The sequence below is a fragment of the Xyrauchen texanus genome, chromosome 9 (genome assembly GCF_025860055.1).
Source record: "Xyrauchen texanus isolate HMW12.3.18 chromosome 9, RBS_HiC_50CHRs, whole genome shotgun sequence".
NCBI classification, from domain to species: Eukaryota; Metazoa; Chordata; class Actinopteri; order Cypriniformes; family Catostomidae; genus Xyrauchen; species Xyrauchen texanus.
In genome coordinates, this window is record NC_068284.1 from 38,012,725 (window position 1) to 38,026,787 (window position 14,063).

The 14,063-nt window shown below is 37.0% G+C and overlaps 1 protein-coding gene across 2 annotated transcripts in view; it reads left to right on the forward strand.

The window, feature by feature from the left end:
- Nucleotides 1-5,566, forward strand: part of LOC127649426 (cytokine receptor-like factor 1) — a 28,471-nt gene extending 22,905 nt beyond the window's left edge. Inside the window, exons 7-8 of one of the 2 annotated variants that reach the window (XM_052134505.1) lie at nt 3,347-3,532; nt 4,377-5,566. In XM_052134505.1, the coding sequence (XP_051990465.1) occupies nt 3,347-3,532; nt 4,377-4,393 (203 nt within the window). In that variant the 3' untranslated portion in view covers nt 4,394-5,566. The remainder of the gene's footprint in view (nt 1-3,346; nt 3,533-4,376) is intronic. The other variant, XM_052134504.1, reaches the window with a different exon arrangement.
- The last annotated feature ends 8,497 nt before the right edge of the window (nt 5,567-14,063 follow it).

Consider the following 14,063-nt stretch of genomic DNA (forward strand, 5'->3'; position numbering starts at 1 on the left):
AATATGCCATTGAGCAAAACATTAATTTAAATATATAATTTTTTAATTATAACAAAACTGAACTATGTACAATGTATGCTTAAAGTATTTTTGAACACTTACACTAAGATTTGCTTCAACTTTTGCAACTTTTACTTTAAGTTTTTACCAATTACAAAAAAAAAACGAAATAAACAAGCATACAATAGAATGAATAAAAAACAATTTCTAAACTAATGTGCAAAGTGCTCCCGTATTAATAAAGCTGCATATTGGCATTTTTCTTCACGATAATAAATGCACAGTGACAAATATTATGATTAAATAAGTCACAAGCCATCGCGTTCTAATATAGCTGCATTAAGCGTCAGCGCTCGAGGGATGAGCGTCCCCGAGGCAGAGTCTCTCTCAGCCGGTGCAGTTTCAATCTCTCCCCCTTAGATCGGGACATTCGCGCAACTCATAGAAGAGGCAACGACCACACAGAGAAATGCCAGTTTCTGAGTTTATAGTTATTAACATGATCTGCTTTTGTAGTATTTGAACTTGAATAAAGCTATAACACATTAAAATAACTGCATTTGTAACACCGGGATGTTTCCTTTATAGAGCTCCGGCTCCGCTTATTCCACAACGAGACTGCTTTTGAATTTACTTTTTTTTATAATTCCCTAATACTTTGGGATCTACATAAGATGAAGCTGTGAAAGTTTAGAGTGCATCTGGACTGATCTGTGTAATTCTTTCTCTCCTCAGGCACGAACTGCAGTGCTGCTCTCACGCGTTATTACGGTTTAATATGATTTCATTTTACGTTAAATGAGATCAAATGACTATTCGACAATGAAGATTTTTCTCTTAAATTTTTGTCGATAATGTTGACTAATCATTTCAGCCCTAATGCAAATGATAATATGCTTTTAAACTCACCTGCTTTATTTGCTTGAATAAATCCAGGTGTCTGTCTTTCAGGTGCTTTATTAAGTTTGATGTGTTTCCTCCTTTCGTCAGAAAATTGTGAAAGCAGTGTTTACAAATAATAGGTTTTTGCTGATCTATGATGTTTCCCTTTTCATCAGCCTCAAATACAAAGCTTTTTCCACTTTTCTTTTCGACAAGATTCAGTTCAGACTCCGCAGCAGAAGCTACTTTGCTTGTCGCCATCTTTTGAAAGTTCCTGACTCTGCATGGGTACCGGGTAGACCCGGTACTCCGGTACCTTCAGAAATTCTGGTATCGTAAAAAATGTTTTGTTTGTGTACCGACTTGGTACCGGAGTACTAATGAACTATTTTTGACAACAGTACAGATTATTATATTTATGAATTGTTGTGTAACACAAAATTATGCAGCCAAAGTTTTCACAACATTTTCTGAAACTAATTCACTGTGGCAACCTTTTTTCAAAAATGACACTGGGTTTGTTACACGTATTGCGGCAGTTCAGATGTGAACTGTATGATGCTAAAAGAGAGTTAAATGTGCTCTCAAACAGATGAGCTTAAGATTTTGAAGGAAATTACAATCTTGAAAAAGCATATAAATGTGGTTGGTTATGTAATGCCAACATTAAAATGGATTGCACCAGGAAACTGCCACGATACATACAACAAGCCATGTGAAAATCGTTTTGACAAAAATGTAGGCATAGTAATGTGACTCTAAAACCGGGTGGCAAAAATCCAATCCAATGGTCTTAGCATAACTCATGTTGGCCACAATGTTGACATCTAATAACCAGCTAAATACTGCTTGCTTTATCAACACTTTTGATACCAATATAAATTTCAGTGTTGTTCCAGGCTAGTTTTTGTTAATTGATGCCAAAAAGTTTTAATGATAATAATACTGGTAAACCAGTCTGGTCTTTCTTGTGAGGCTTCATGATCAAGGACGTCTTGCTGTTTAAGCTAGTTAAGATGTCTGGTGAGGATACCAGCACAACACCATCTCATTCTGAGGGTCAGCATACAAAACACAACATATCCAAAACACCAGTATATTGTGCCTGGTTATATGGAAGCAGTGAGAGCTGGTCTATATTAAAGCGCAAAGTGGATTGAAAATGTTTTCGTCCGTTATCATATTTTCACAGTTTCTGTGTGTCATGCAGTCTATCCTATAATCAGATACATATTTCCAAGACAATTCTCAGTTCAGCAGACACCAATTAGCACATGCAATGCATTACTTGAGTCATACATCTCCCCATTATGTGGCTTGCCAGAAAGCCACAGGGAGTTTTTGATATATTTTTTCAGAGGATTGTTTCTGAAGATTAACAGATTAACTCTGCACATTAAATCTTCTGGAGCACTCCACATCTGGAGCTCAGAAACCTGCTGTTTATTTAAAATGGAAAAGGATTTATTTTTAGCCAACTTGTGTTTGGTTCCCTGCGTAAACCACAGGCTTCATCTGTGTGATAAGCATGACGTAGGCATGATAGGTGCTTGTCTTTCTGGATGGTCACCCATCCAATTCTCAGATGTTTCTTTTAAGTTTGATCATCGTCTTTTTCCTAAAGATCCTTTGGAGAAATACAAAATAGAACTACTAATGAATATATACTATTACAAATGTACAGTAAAAGTATATTGATAATTGAATGTGAGTGAGTGTGGAAAACATAGCTCAGATAATAAGGTCTTCGAAGAATTTGATGAGAAATGGACTTTTTATTGCAGACTTTGGTATCTTGGCAATCTGAGCACAGTTTGAGACATTGTTGAAATACAGTACTGTGTGAATGTTTTAGACACTTAAGATGTTTCACAAAAACATTTGTCTTAAGATGGTTATTTATATCTTCAGCTTTAGTGTGTCAATAGAAAATATATATTTTAGACTTTCAAACATTTCTTTTGCAAATAGAATGTAGAATAGAAGAACAGGGAGCCCTGCAACTGATGCATGGTCCCCACAGAGCCCCCAACTGAACTTTGAGTCAGTCTGAGATTACATAAAGAGATGGAAGCAATTGAGAAAATTGAGACAGATGGAAGAATTGTGAAGCTTGGAACATAATATCTGCCAACAACAAAATAAAAACTATGTACAGGTGTACCTAGGAGAATTGGTGCTGTTTTGAAGTCAAAGGTGGTCACACGTTGCATGATGTTAATTGATCAATGAAAACTATTTAGGGCATTATTTTTGAAGACATCCTCACTAACTTTTTCACAGTACTGTATCTTCTGAAACTGTATTTTTTTCTCAGGAAAAACATCTGAGAACCATGAGATTTGATGTCCATTTGCTCTGAGAAGCACCAGCAAAATGTCCATTTGCTCTTCATTTGAACTTTCTGGGAGATACAAGTACATTTTTCCTAAAGGCTTGTTTATTATTGTTGTTCACCCTGCAGAGCGGCTGCTGACAGGTTCATGTGATTCGAAGGCGGGGCAGCAGAACTCCACGTTGCGGCGAGACTTGAAGCAGTTCTTCGGCTGGGTGCGCAAACATGCCTACGGTTGCAGCGGTATGAGTATCAAACTTTATGATCAGTGGCGGGTCTGGCTGCAGAAATCTCACAAAACACGCAACCAGGTAGGTAAGAAGCTTTTAATTTGTGTTCTACATCTCTCTAACCCAAATTCTCATTATTTGAGTGTCTGGTTTTCTTCAACATTAGTTTCTTCGACTTGGTTATGCCACAAATATTTACTCTCATAACATTGTGATGGAATCCATACCTTGACTTTTTTGAGTTTCCCGAGTCAATTTAATTGAAGTGTTTCTTGTGTTATTGTATGGTTTCCTGTGTTTTGATTGGTAACCACACAAGTAAATAACATAAGGCAACTCAGGTAATTTTTCATAAACTGTTGAAGAAACTGGACCATTTAAATAAACTTGAGTAATGAAGTTTTTAAGTTTGTTAACGCAGAGCATACAAACAGACAATTCATGCATATCGTTCTATACATGTATTCAGTTCTGGAGTTCACTTCTGTCAGATTCCAGTGTAACCTTGTTTGTAAGGGATTGACCTTAAGCAACAACAAACACTGGCACTGGCACAAATAAATGCACTCGACAATATACTCAGCAGAGACCATTTGCCCCTTTCATTTGTCTCTAGTGTGTTGTGGTCGGTCTGTTCTATGAAACAATACAACCCAAATGCTTGTCAGCATCACAAAAGAGTTTTTGAGAAGAGATGATCCAACAAAACATCATGATGTTTCCAATGAGAAACCCTTAGCAATTCATGACAACAATTATACAAATCTCTAAACATTTCTTCTGCAAATATGCCAAGACTTTTAACTATACTTTTTCACCAGCGTAATCCATGACGAATCCATGATCTTTGATTGTTTTTGAATGGCTATTTGAAGCCTTTCATGTGCTGTGAACATTTATCTGATTACTGTAATATTGTCTGCTTTCAGGTTCTTCAAGGAGATAAATCATAGCACGTCACTTCTGGCAGGCAGAACACTTTAACAACAACAGCACACTGTGGAAGTACTCACATTTTCCAGACCACTCCTTGGCTCAGTGCAAGAAAGTTCAAGTACAGCTGGACTCAAAATGGAATGTTCAAACAGCAAAAAGTGACAAGAAGTGATTTGGTCCCTTGGACACAGTCTAAATTGTGCAGTTTTCAAAAATGCCTTATAATAGAGGAAAACAATCTGTTAAACATCTTTCTTTGATAATCGCCACAGAGACCATATGGATTATATCCTCGCAACTCATTTTTAGAGGAGACAAGTTCTGATTGTGTCGGGGGCACCAATTTCACATAATTTGCACATTTACTCTTGAGGATGACGATGCCCAAGCCATGCTTCGCCGAAGTGACACATTGCCTGTATGTGGGCCTGTGACTTTTTTATAAGGTTTCTGCCAACTGCTAACTTTAGCCGACCTGTATGTTCAAGAGAGGTTCCTCATGGACAAATGGAAAATGTTAGAAGTTCTCTCAACAAACGTTTTGTGTAACTTCAACGAAACTGGAAGAATAGTAATGTCATAGACCATCTAGTTTTACCAAAGGTATCTTTCACAAATGTTGTAACGTTACAATTGTGACTATACTGCAGCATTTTACATAAAGAAAATGTGACGGGTATACCTCACAGAAGATATTGTCACAGTCTGAAACATCTTGTATATGCCATAAAATACATGCTATGCCACGAAATACTCAACATATCAATTCTCGGATCTAAGAGTGGGTTTTGTTGCAACTGTCAATGTCATTTCTAAGTCTCGCTGCATTTTTCTGAAGTTATAAAGGAGGACCCACTAAAAAACTACATTCAGGACAAAGTTAACATGTTGGAGATCCAGAGTGAACTCCGTAAATGGCTATTTAATGAATGGAGAGGAAAGTTTCAGCCAACAAATGTTCTCTCTTGTGTTTTTATGTGTTGCAGTTGAAATGCAAATCTGTAACTGTGTTTGTAGCATTGAACTGTTTGAAAATAATTTTATTTGACTGCTTTTATTTTTGTACTGAATTGCATCTGCATATTTAAATTTAAAGTTTTGTTTTGACTCTAAGTTATGTGTAGGTAGATTATATTATTATTGACTGAATTGTTAAACTCTAATATTGTTCATAAAATCCTTCTTTGAGATAAAACATATGATCATGGTTCTTTTTTATGTTTATAGTACTTTAGAAGTACTATAAAGTAACTTATATTCCAAACAGGTCCAGAAATTGCAAAAAATTGCACATAACACAAAAGTGCTTTGCCAGATAGAGCAAAAGCATGATTCTCTGCAGGGAAGAAGATTAATGTGTGTACGAACAGTTGTCTGGTTAAATTAGCGCTCTCACATTGGCCTCTTCCACGGTCAGTATTTCATACTTCTCCCTAAGTGACACTCACAAAGAACAGAAAATAAAATGCTTTAGGCCATTGGGTTTAGAGTCCTTAACATTTCAACTCTGTGATTTCATCATGGTGTCTAACGTGACTCAGTACTGCCAAATTCAATTGTAGCAATGCTTTAAATCACAAAATAAAATAGTCTTTGCTATTCTGAGAATTGTAACAATGAACTCACCTGTAACAGTTATCCCTTTACTGGAAATTGGAGTATTATTTCACAGTATTGTCTCACGAATAAGTGTTGCAAAGTGAGACTGCAGGCACTTTCATGGTACAGAGATCAATAATATGCTACGGATCAGGTTGCAGAATTACATTCCCTACTTTTTATTTAAAGTTCTTCTCTTAAGCTCTTGGAGTGCAAGTTATGTATGATCTAACATACCAGTTATATGAAAACCAGGTGACAGTTAAGTTTAGATTCAGATTCATAGCGTTTACTTTCCTTGATTCTGTCGTAACTTGACCTACACTGCCTTAGCCTTCTCTGTCTGCTTTCCAGAGGTCAGCTGTTGTGGTGCCGCCTTCTTCATGATTCACCAAGCCCAGTAATAGAGCAGGTTAATGTTTAATGTCCGCTCGCTGGTCAGGGGTGATGTATTTCAGGCACCAGATGCACTTTCTTTGATTGCTAATTATTATAAATTTTTTTCCATTAAAATGTTCTCAGTATAGAGCTGCCAAACGTCAATGGCTTCAATGGATATTAAAGCAATGCATAGTTATTTTAAAGTAGCCTAACTAGTTAAATCAGTCTCTGTACCATAATTAATGTTACATAAGAGAGAGAGAGAGAAAGAGAGAGAGAGAGAGAGAGAGAGAAACTTGATCTGGGACATCCTACTGCAAAACTATGCCACTGAAAAAAAGAGCGCAAGTTTCCAGAAGTTACATTTGTTTTGAGTACTATTTGAATGGGTGTTGATGGGAGAACATCAAACATGGAACGTGTTATGTTGTCACAGTGGAATATTTCTTTCACATGTCTCTAATAACAAAATTTTAAGATTTCTGGGGAAATATGGGGGACAATTTTTGAGAAATGTTGTCCTATGAAATGTTCCTAAACATAGTTTTTTAAGAGACTATCAATTCATCCATTTGTTAAATCAACAAACTCAAATTAAGTGGCTCATTATCATATTATATCCTTTCAAATGGCTCTTAAAAGTCAAGATCATTCCTGATTCTTCTTGGCCTTTTTGTAGAATAGAACTGTTCATTTTTCTGAACACACAAACCTGAATCATAATTGTTTTATTCATGTGTAAACACAATTATTTTACAATAAAAACTTTATTATAAGTTCATAATTGCAGTAATTGATGCAATTATATAAAACGCCTATAATTAAAAAAAAGTCTAACAGATGTTTGTGAAGGTGGTTAACATATCATTTAAGTTGAATAAAGAGTTTCTGTTACTAATATCATTTGCATAGGCCATACATCTCTAATGTTACTTTGACCATAAAAAGTGGTCATTGAATATAAACATAGTTATTTTCAACTGGTCTGGAAGTTGACTGTCTACGTCACCATGTGTAATTAGTTAATTAGCGGTGGTTTACAGATAGGTTGCCAAGTTGTAATGGTAGGTGACTTTTGGAGATGGTGATGGATGTTCTGAAATATGTTATGCAGATAGATCTTGAGTTGGATGTTCTTGCAGCCTGGACAAGGATAAGGTTTCTTATACTTGTAAGATTCATTTATAATTCAGGCCGTAGTTGTCTCTCCAGTGTGTATAAACTGACACTTCAACCTTTGCTGGACCTCCCTAAGCCAGCCAGAAAATACACGCGGCATGGGGGAAGTTGTGAGATGGCAGCCCATCATTGCTGGCAGAGAAAGGGATGAGTTTGTGACCATTCATTTCAATAGATTAATTTGTGCAAATTACTGCAGTGAAAGAATTATTCAGCAAAGCGGAGAGGTCTGACAATTCATTTTAGCGCAAGGCTCTACAAGCACAACAGTTTGTAAGTAGTTGAAACATGTACCGTGGGCTACTTTTTGGATCTTGAGAATGGATTGGCAGCTTGATGAAAGAAACAGTCAGTAAGGTCTTTTATTGCAACACCTGCTTGTATCAGTCTGAGAACAGAACTTTTTCTCTTTTTTTTTTTTTTTTTTTTTTTTGGTCAAAGCTTTAAAAAGTTTCTACGATGTTGAACTGTGTATCAAAATTAATTTGATTTCAAATGAAATTTTACAACCAAGTTTTACCAAAACAGCATGTGTTAATTATTATATATATATATATATACATATTTTATATAAAACTTTAACATCTATTACTCAGAGGAACACAGCTAGCAACTGCATACCTTAAAGGGATAGTTTATCCAAATGAAGATTTTTAGAAGAATATCTCAGCTCTGTAGGTAAGTGAATGGTGACCAAATCTTTAAAGCTCCAAAAAACACATAAACGCAGCACAAAAGTAATCAACACAACAGTGGTTAAATCTTTATCTTCAGAAGCGATATGAAAGGTGTGGGTGAGAAATAGGTGTATATTTAAATCATTTTTCACAATAAATCATCCCTGCCCAATAGGTATGCACAAAGAATGTGAACCACCAAAAACAAAAGAAGAACTATATGAAAGTGGAGATTTATAATTAAAAAAGGACTTCAATATGTATCTGTTTCTGACCCACTGCTATCATATCTCTTCTGAAGATATGAATTTAACCACCGGAGTGCTTTTTGGACCTTCACAGTTCTGGCCACCATTCACTTTCATTGAATGGACCAAAAGAGTGGAGTTTTCATGTATTTTTTTTATCTTCATTTGTGTTCAGCAGAAGAAAGAAAGTCAAACACATCTGGTATGGCATGAGGGTGAGTAAATGATGAGAGAATTTTCATTTATTTGGTGAACTATCCCTTTAAATTGACTATCACAAAATTAATCAGCCTAAGGAGGGGAATTCGTAATCATGTACTCGTACTAAATACAACCATACTAACAAAAAATCTGTGAAAAACCTTTCTATAATAAATTGTTTGCATAATATTTATTGCATTTTTGTATTCTTTTCTGTTGATTACCCTAACCAATTCCAATGATAAATGGTCAAAGGTAACTAGTTAGCATGCTTCTGGTCTTTATTCATGCCTACAGGGCCCAGGCGTTATGCTCTTCCGCCCACTATCGGTTACCATGACTACACCAAGATCAGCAGCCCGGCCTATTCCTTCCATAGCCGCATGAGCAGTAACAGTGAGTGTCATAACAATGAGTGACATGACATGAAATCAGACACTTCTCACTTTTTTTTGCACTGACAGATGACATGATCCTTGCCACGGAACCAGAATGATAGTTGGGTTAGCTGACTCATGCGAGAATGCCCTTAAGCATGCTTGTTGTTCCACTATATAATTAGGATATATGGCACTTCTAAAACTAAAGAACTGATCATTTTATAGTTTGATAAGTGTCTAATACAAAGCACCAAAGTAATGCATGGATTTATAAACACGCATGCAGGAGCGCGCGCACACACGCACACGCCTAATTAGTGGCATATAACGCCCACTTCCTTCTGCAAAAGAACACCCAGTTTGATCAAAGCATTAATGCAAAATAAAGGCTCACACATCCGGACTTATCTCAAAAACAATGGCATGCACTTTAATGATTAATGTAATTAATCTCTAGCTTATTAAGCTAATAAAATCCATATGTTTGTTTTTAATTCAGTAAACCCTGATGTGTTTTTATTCCCATTATGTTTCTATTGAGTAGTGGTGTCTGTAGCCTCCAGTCTAGTGCCTCAGTATCATATAGATGCCAAAAAAAAAGCACTTTCGAAGAGACGGTACCCCGTTCTACTCCATGCTTGGTAGAAAAAAGAAAACAGGTTGGTTTTCTACTAATCTGATGCTAGATGTTTTCCCACCTCTCTGTATGTCACTGGTGTGCACTCATTACAAAGATCTATGTTGCTTATACATGTATATAGCCATGTATAACTTTCATGAAAAGTCTAGACTAAGCCTGTGTCTGGTTATATAAACCTTAAAATTACATTAGACTGCAAATATTTAAAGATCCACAACCTGGCTAATTTCCGGGTTAATATATTCAGCAATGAGAAATGTAGGTTGGGTCACAATTGTATTATGAAAAGTGAGTGTTACATACTAGAATAGAGTCAGATGGTTGTAGGGGTCGGAAAAGACAAGGAACTGGTGACATCTTGAAAATAAGTTGTTTCAGAATCAGCTTTATTGCCAAGTATGCTTACACATACAAGGAATTTGTCTAGGTGACAGGAGCTTCCAGTCAACAACAATACAAACAATACCAAAAACAGCAGCAAGACATAGGTAATTAAAAACAAAAAAGAACACAAAATAAATAATTATACATATACGTACATACACTCACCTTCATACATACCCACATACACACACGTAGTGCAAATCTAATACAATCTGTATATAAAGAACAAAAAACAGTATATTATGTACAGAGCAATGTAAGTAATGGCAGAAGTGGATATGTTGGATAATATAAATTAAAATTAAAATTAAACTGTGTATTGCACATAATTATTGCTCAATGGGGCAATTTAATTGTTCATTAGATGGATGGCCTGAGGGAAAAAACTGTTCCTGTGTCTGACGGTTCTGGTGTTCAGAGCTCTGAAGCGCCGGCCAGAAGGCAACAGTTCAAAAAGGTAGTGGGCAGGGTGAGTGGGGTCCAGAGTGATTTTACCAGCCTTTTCCTCACTCTGGAAGTGTATAGTTCTTGAAGGGGGCAGGGGCAACCAATAATCCTCTCAGCAGACCGAACTGTCCTTTGTAGTCTTCTGATGTCTGATTTCAGTAGCTACACCAAACCAGACAGTTATTGAAGTGCAGAGGACAGACTCAATGACTGCTGAATAGAACTGTTTCAGCAGCACTGGTGGCAGGTTGAACTTCCTCAGCTGGTGAAGGAAGTACAACCTCTGCTGAGCCTTTTTCACAATGGAGTCGATGTGTATCTCCCACTTCAGGTCCTGTGAGATGGTAGTGCCCAGGAACCTGAATGACTCCACTGCTGCCACAGTGCTGTTTAGAATGGTGAGGGGGGACAATGTTGGGGTGTTCCTCCTAAAGTCCACAATCATCTCCACTGTTTTGAGCGTGTTCAGCTCCAGGTTGTTTTGACTGCACCAGAAAGCCAGCCGTTCAACCTCCTTTCTATATGCAGACTCATCATCATCTCGGATGAGACCGATGACAGTGGTGTCGTCTGCAAACTTCAGGAGCCTGACAGAGGGGTCCTTGGTGGTGCAGTCATTGGTGTACAGGGTTTCAGAGGTGGATCAAGTTGTTACAATTTGATGTAAGATGATGAGGACAATTCTTTCCTTTGGAAAAAGAAACACCAATGAATTGAGTATAATAAGACCAAGAACTTAAAGTAATGAAAGTAAAAAGGGTCACTTTTGATTTCATGTTGACTTTAAACGGTGAGAAAAGTAGCTGAACAACAAATTCAAGTAATATTCCAGTTCAATACAAGTTATAATCAATCGACAGAATTTGTGACATAATGTTGTTTAGGGCTACAGTGAGAAATTACAATAGCTGTGAATGGGGCCAATCTGTAAACATTAAAATAATCACTGTTTTAAAAGTACTGCCACAAGATGCAAACAACATTTTTAGTGTGCTAAAAATCACCTGTTAACCTTTTCTGTGTAAAGTTATGTCAAATTCTACAACTTTGCTGCCATGATAATGTAATATTGATGACAAATAACTTGAAGTTCCTCTGCCTGGAACAGTGGTCTGCTGCAAAAATGATTTCTGACTTTAAACCCTCCAACAATTGACCACAATCACTTTCACTGTAAATGCCTCACTGTAACATCGAGTTTTGCTTTTTTGGATTTTTTTTTTGTGGAAATCAACATTGTGCCCCTTATTCTGTCAATTGAGCCACAAACTCTCCAGTGCCAGCTTCACCATGTCAGCACGCAGGAAAGCAGACGGTATGAACCCAGGGCCTTGCCGGTACAACAGCACGGACCCTAGTGTTTACTTGAACAGACAGCCATCATTCTCCATGCAAAGCCACCATAATATTCGCACCGTTGCCATTCGGAAGCCTGGCCCAGGCACTGACATCCAAAAGAAGGTGATGGCACATGTCTTTCTCCCTAGGTATTCACCACTCTGAGATTGTAACACTGCTGATTGTTGGCATAGCAGATTGAAAGGATTCATACCGTGTTTTTGGGCCATTCTGACAACATAAAGGATTCTGCATTGGAAAAATGGGATTTGGGTGTTTATATGTCAACACATTATACTGAGCACTACAGTATAAAATGGTATCAGATAGTGTCACAATCTTCATGACCTGATATCAGGTCTTGTGATGTTGTATTTTGCAAGCAGACCACACAGTATCTAGTGGATTAGGAAACCTAGAAATACACTACAAACTTACCTTTGGTCTTTAAGGGTGGCTGTGGCTCAGGTGGTAGAGCGGGTCGGCTGCTAATCACAGAGTTGGTGGTTTGATTCCTGGCCCACATGACTCCACATGCCGAAGTGTCCTTGGGCAAGACTCTGAACCCCAAGTTGCTCCCACTGGCCTTCAGGAGCAACTTTGCCTTGCATGGCAGCTCTGCCGCCATTGGTGAGTGTGAATGGGTGATTTGGACAGAGTGTAAAGTGCTTTGGTAACCTCTAAGGTTAAAAAAAGCACTATGTAAGTGCAGACCATTTACCATTACTTTAAGTCACCATTCCTTCTAGATAATTTAGATTTTGTTTCCTCTTTTTGACTTACATTTAAATGATTTTTTTCTTTACTTCTTTCCTGATTTGGTTTGGAATATTGACAAATCTGTTGACTTTTATCTAAAGTAATTTTTTACATGAAGCCTGCAGGGTAAATCATTTCAATTATTCCTAAATAAAATAGAAATGGTGATGTCACTGCACAGACAACATTCTTCTTGGCATTAACATCATGGTCACATTCACTGGAGGATCCTGGTTCCTGGAATATGCGTGAAGATATAAATATTGATAAAGCCTTGAAAACATTTCAGAAGCAGTCGTTCCATCACACAACATTTGTTCCTTAACTATGCCTTTTTTTTCTTCTTTTTTATAATTTTATATTGTATGAAACATTTCAATAGACTGCCAAAATTAGATTGTCAACAGTGAAATAAATTAACTGGAAGAAGAAGACTGTAAATGTCTCACATATATCCTCGAAAATAAATGGTCATATGCATGTTGCGCTTCCAAAAGCATTAATAGCTGTAATGTTGAAAAGAGTTGGTTCTCTTTCAAAGATCTCCAGCTCTTCTAGCACACATTGACTGTTTTGTTCTTCCCATTGCTGGCATTTTCGAGCACTTGAGAGTGGGTATGACTAGTTCCTATATTTAAATTCAAAAGGAGGTTATTATTCCAAATATTCTGAACTATTGCATTGTAGTCAATGTTTTAAATCATAAAAATATTAGTGGATACAATTACAACAATTTACACAGTTAAAGGAACATTTCGGGTTCAATACAAGATACAAGTAACATTATTTTTATGTTATTTTTTTTTCTTCTCATTTTTATCCCCTTTTCTCCCAATTTGGAAAGCCCAATTCCAACTACTTAGAAGATCCTCATGGTGGCACGGTTACTCACCTCAGTTAGGATGGCGGATGACAAGTACCAGTTGCCTCCGCTTCTGAGACAGTCAATCAACGCTCCTTATCACATGGCTCGTCGTGCATGACACCACTGAGACTCTGCATGTGGAGTTTCATGCTACTCACTGCAATCCACAAACAAATTTCCATGTGCACCAATGAGAGCAAGTACCAATAATCGCAACCACAAGGAGGTTACCCCATTTGACTTTACCATGCCTAGCAACTGGGCCAATATGGTTGCTTAGGAGACCTGGTTGGAGTTACTCAGCACACCCTGGATTCAAACTTGTGACTCCAGGGGTGGTAGCCAGCATGAATACTCGCTGTGCTACCCAGGCCCCTCACTGTAACATTATAATTTTTATTATTATTATTATTATGAAAGAAAAGGAGGAATGAGTTGAAATACATTTTTGTGGTAATCAACATTATGCCAAAAATGCTGTCAATTGAGTTTAACTTATATTGAGCCTGGAATAATCCTTAAAGTAAAATAATGAAAATAAAGCAATTTATAAATACAATGTAAATTGTACTGTTATCATAC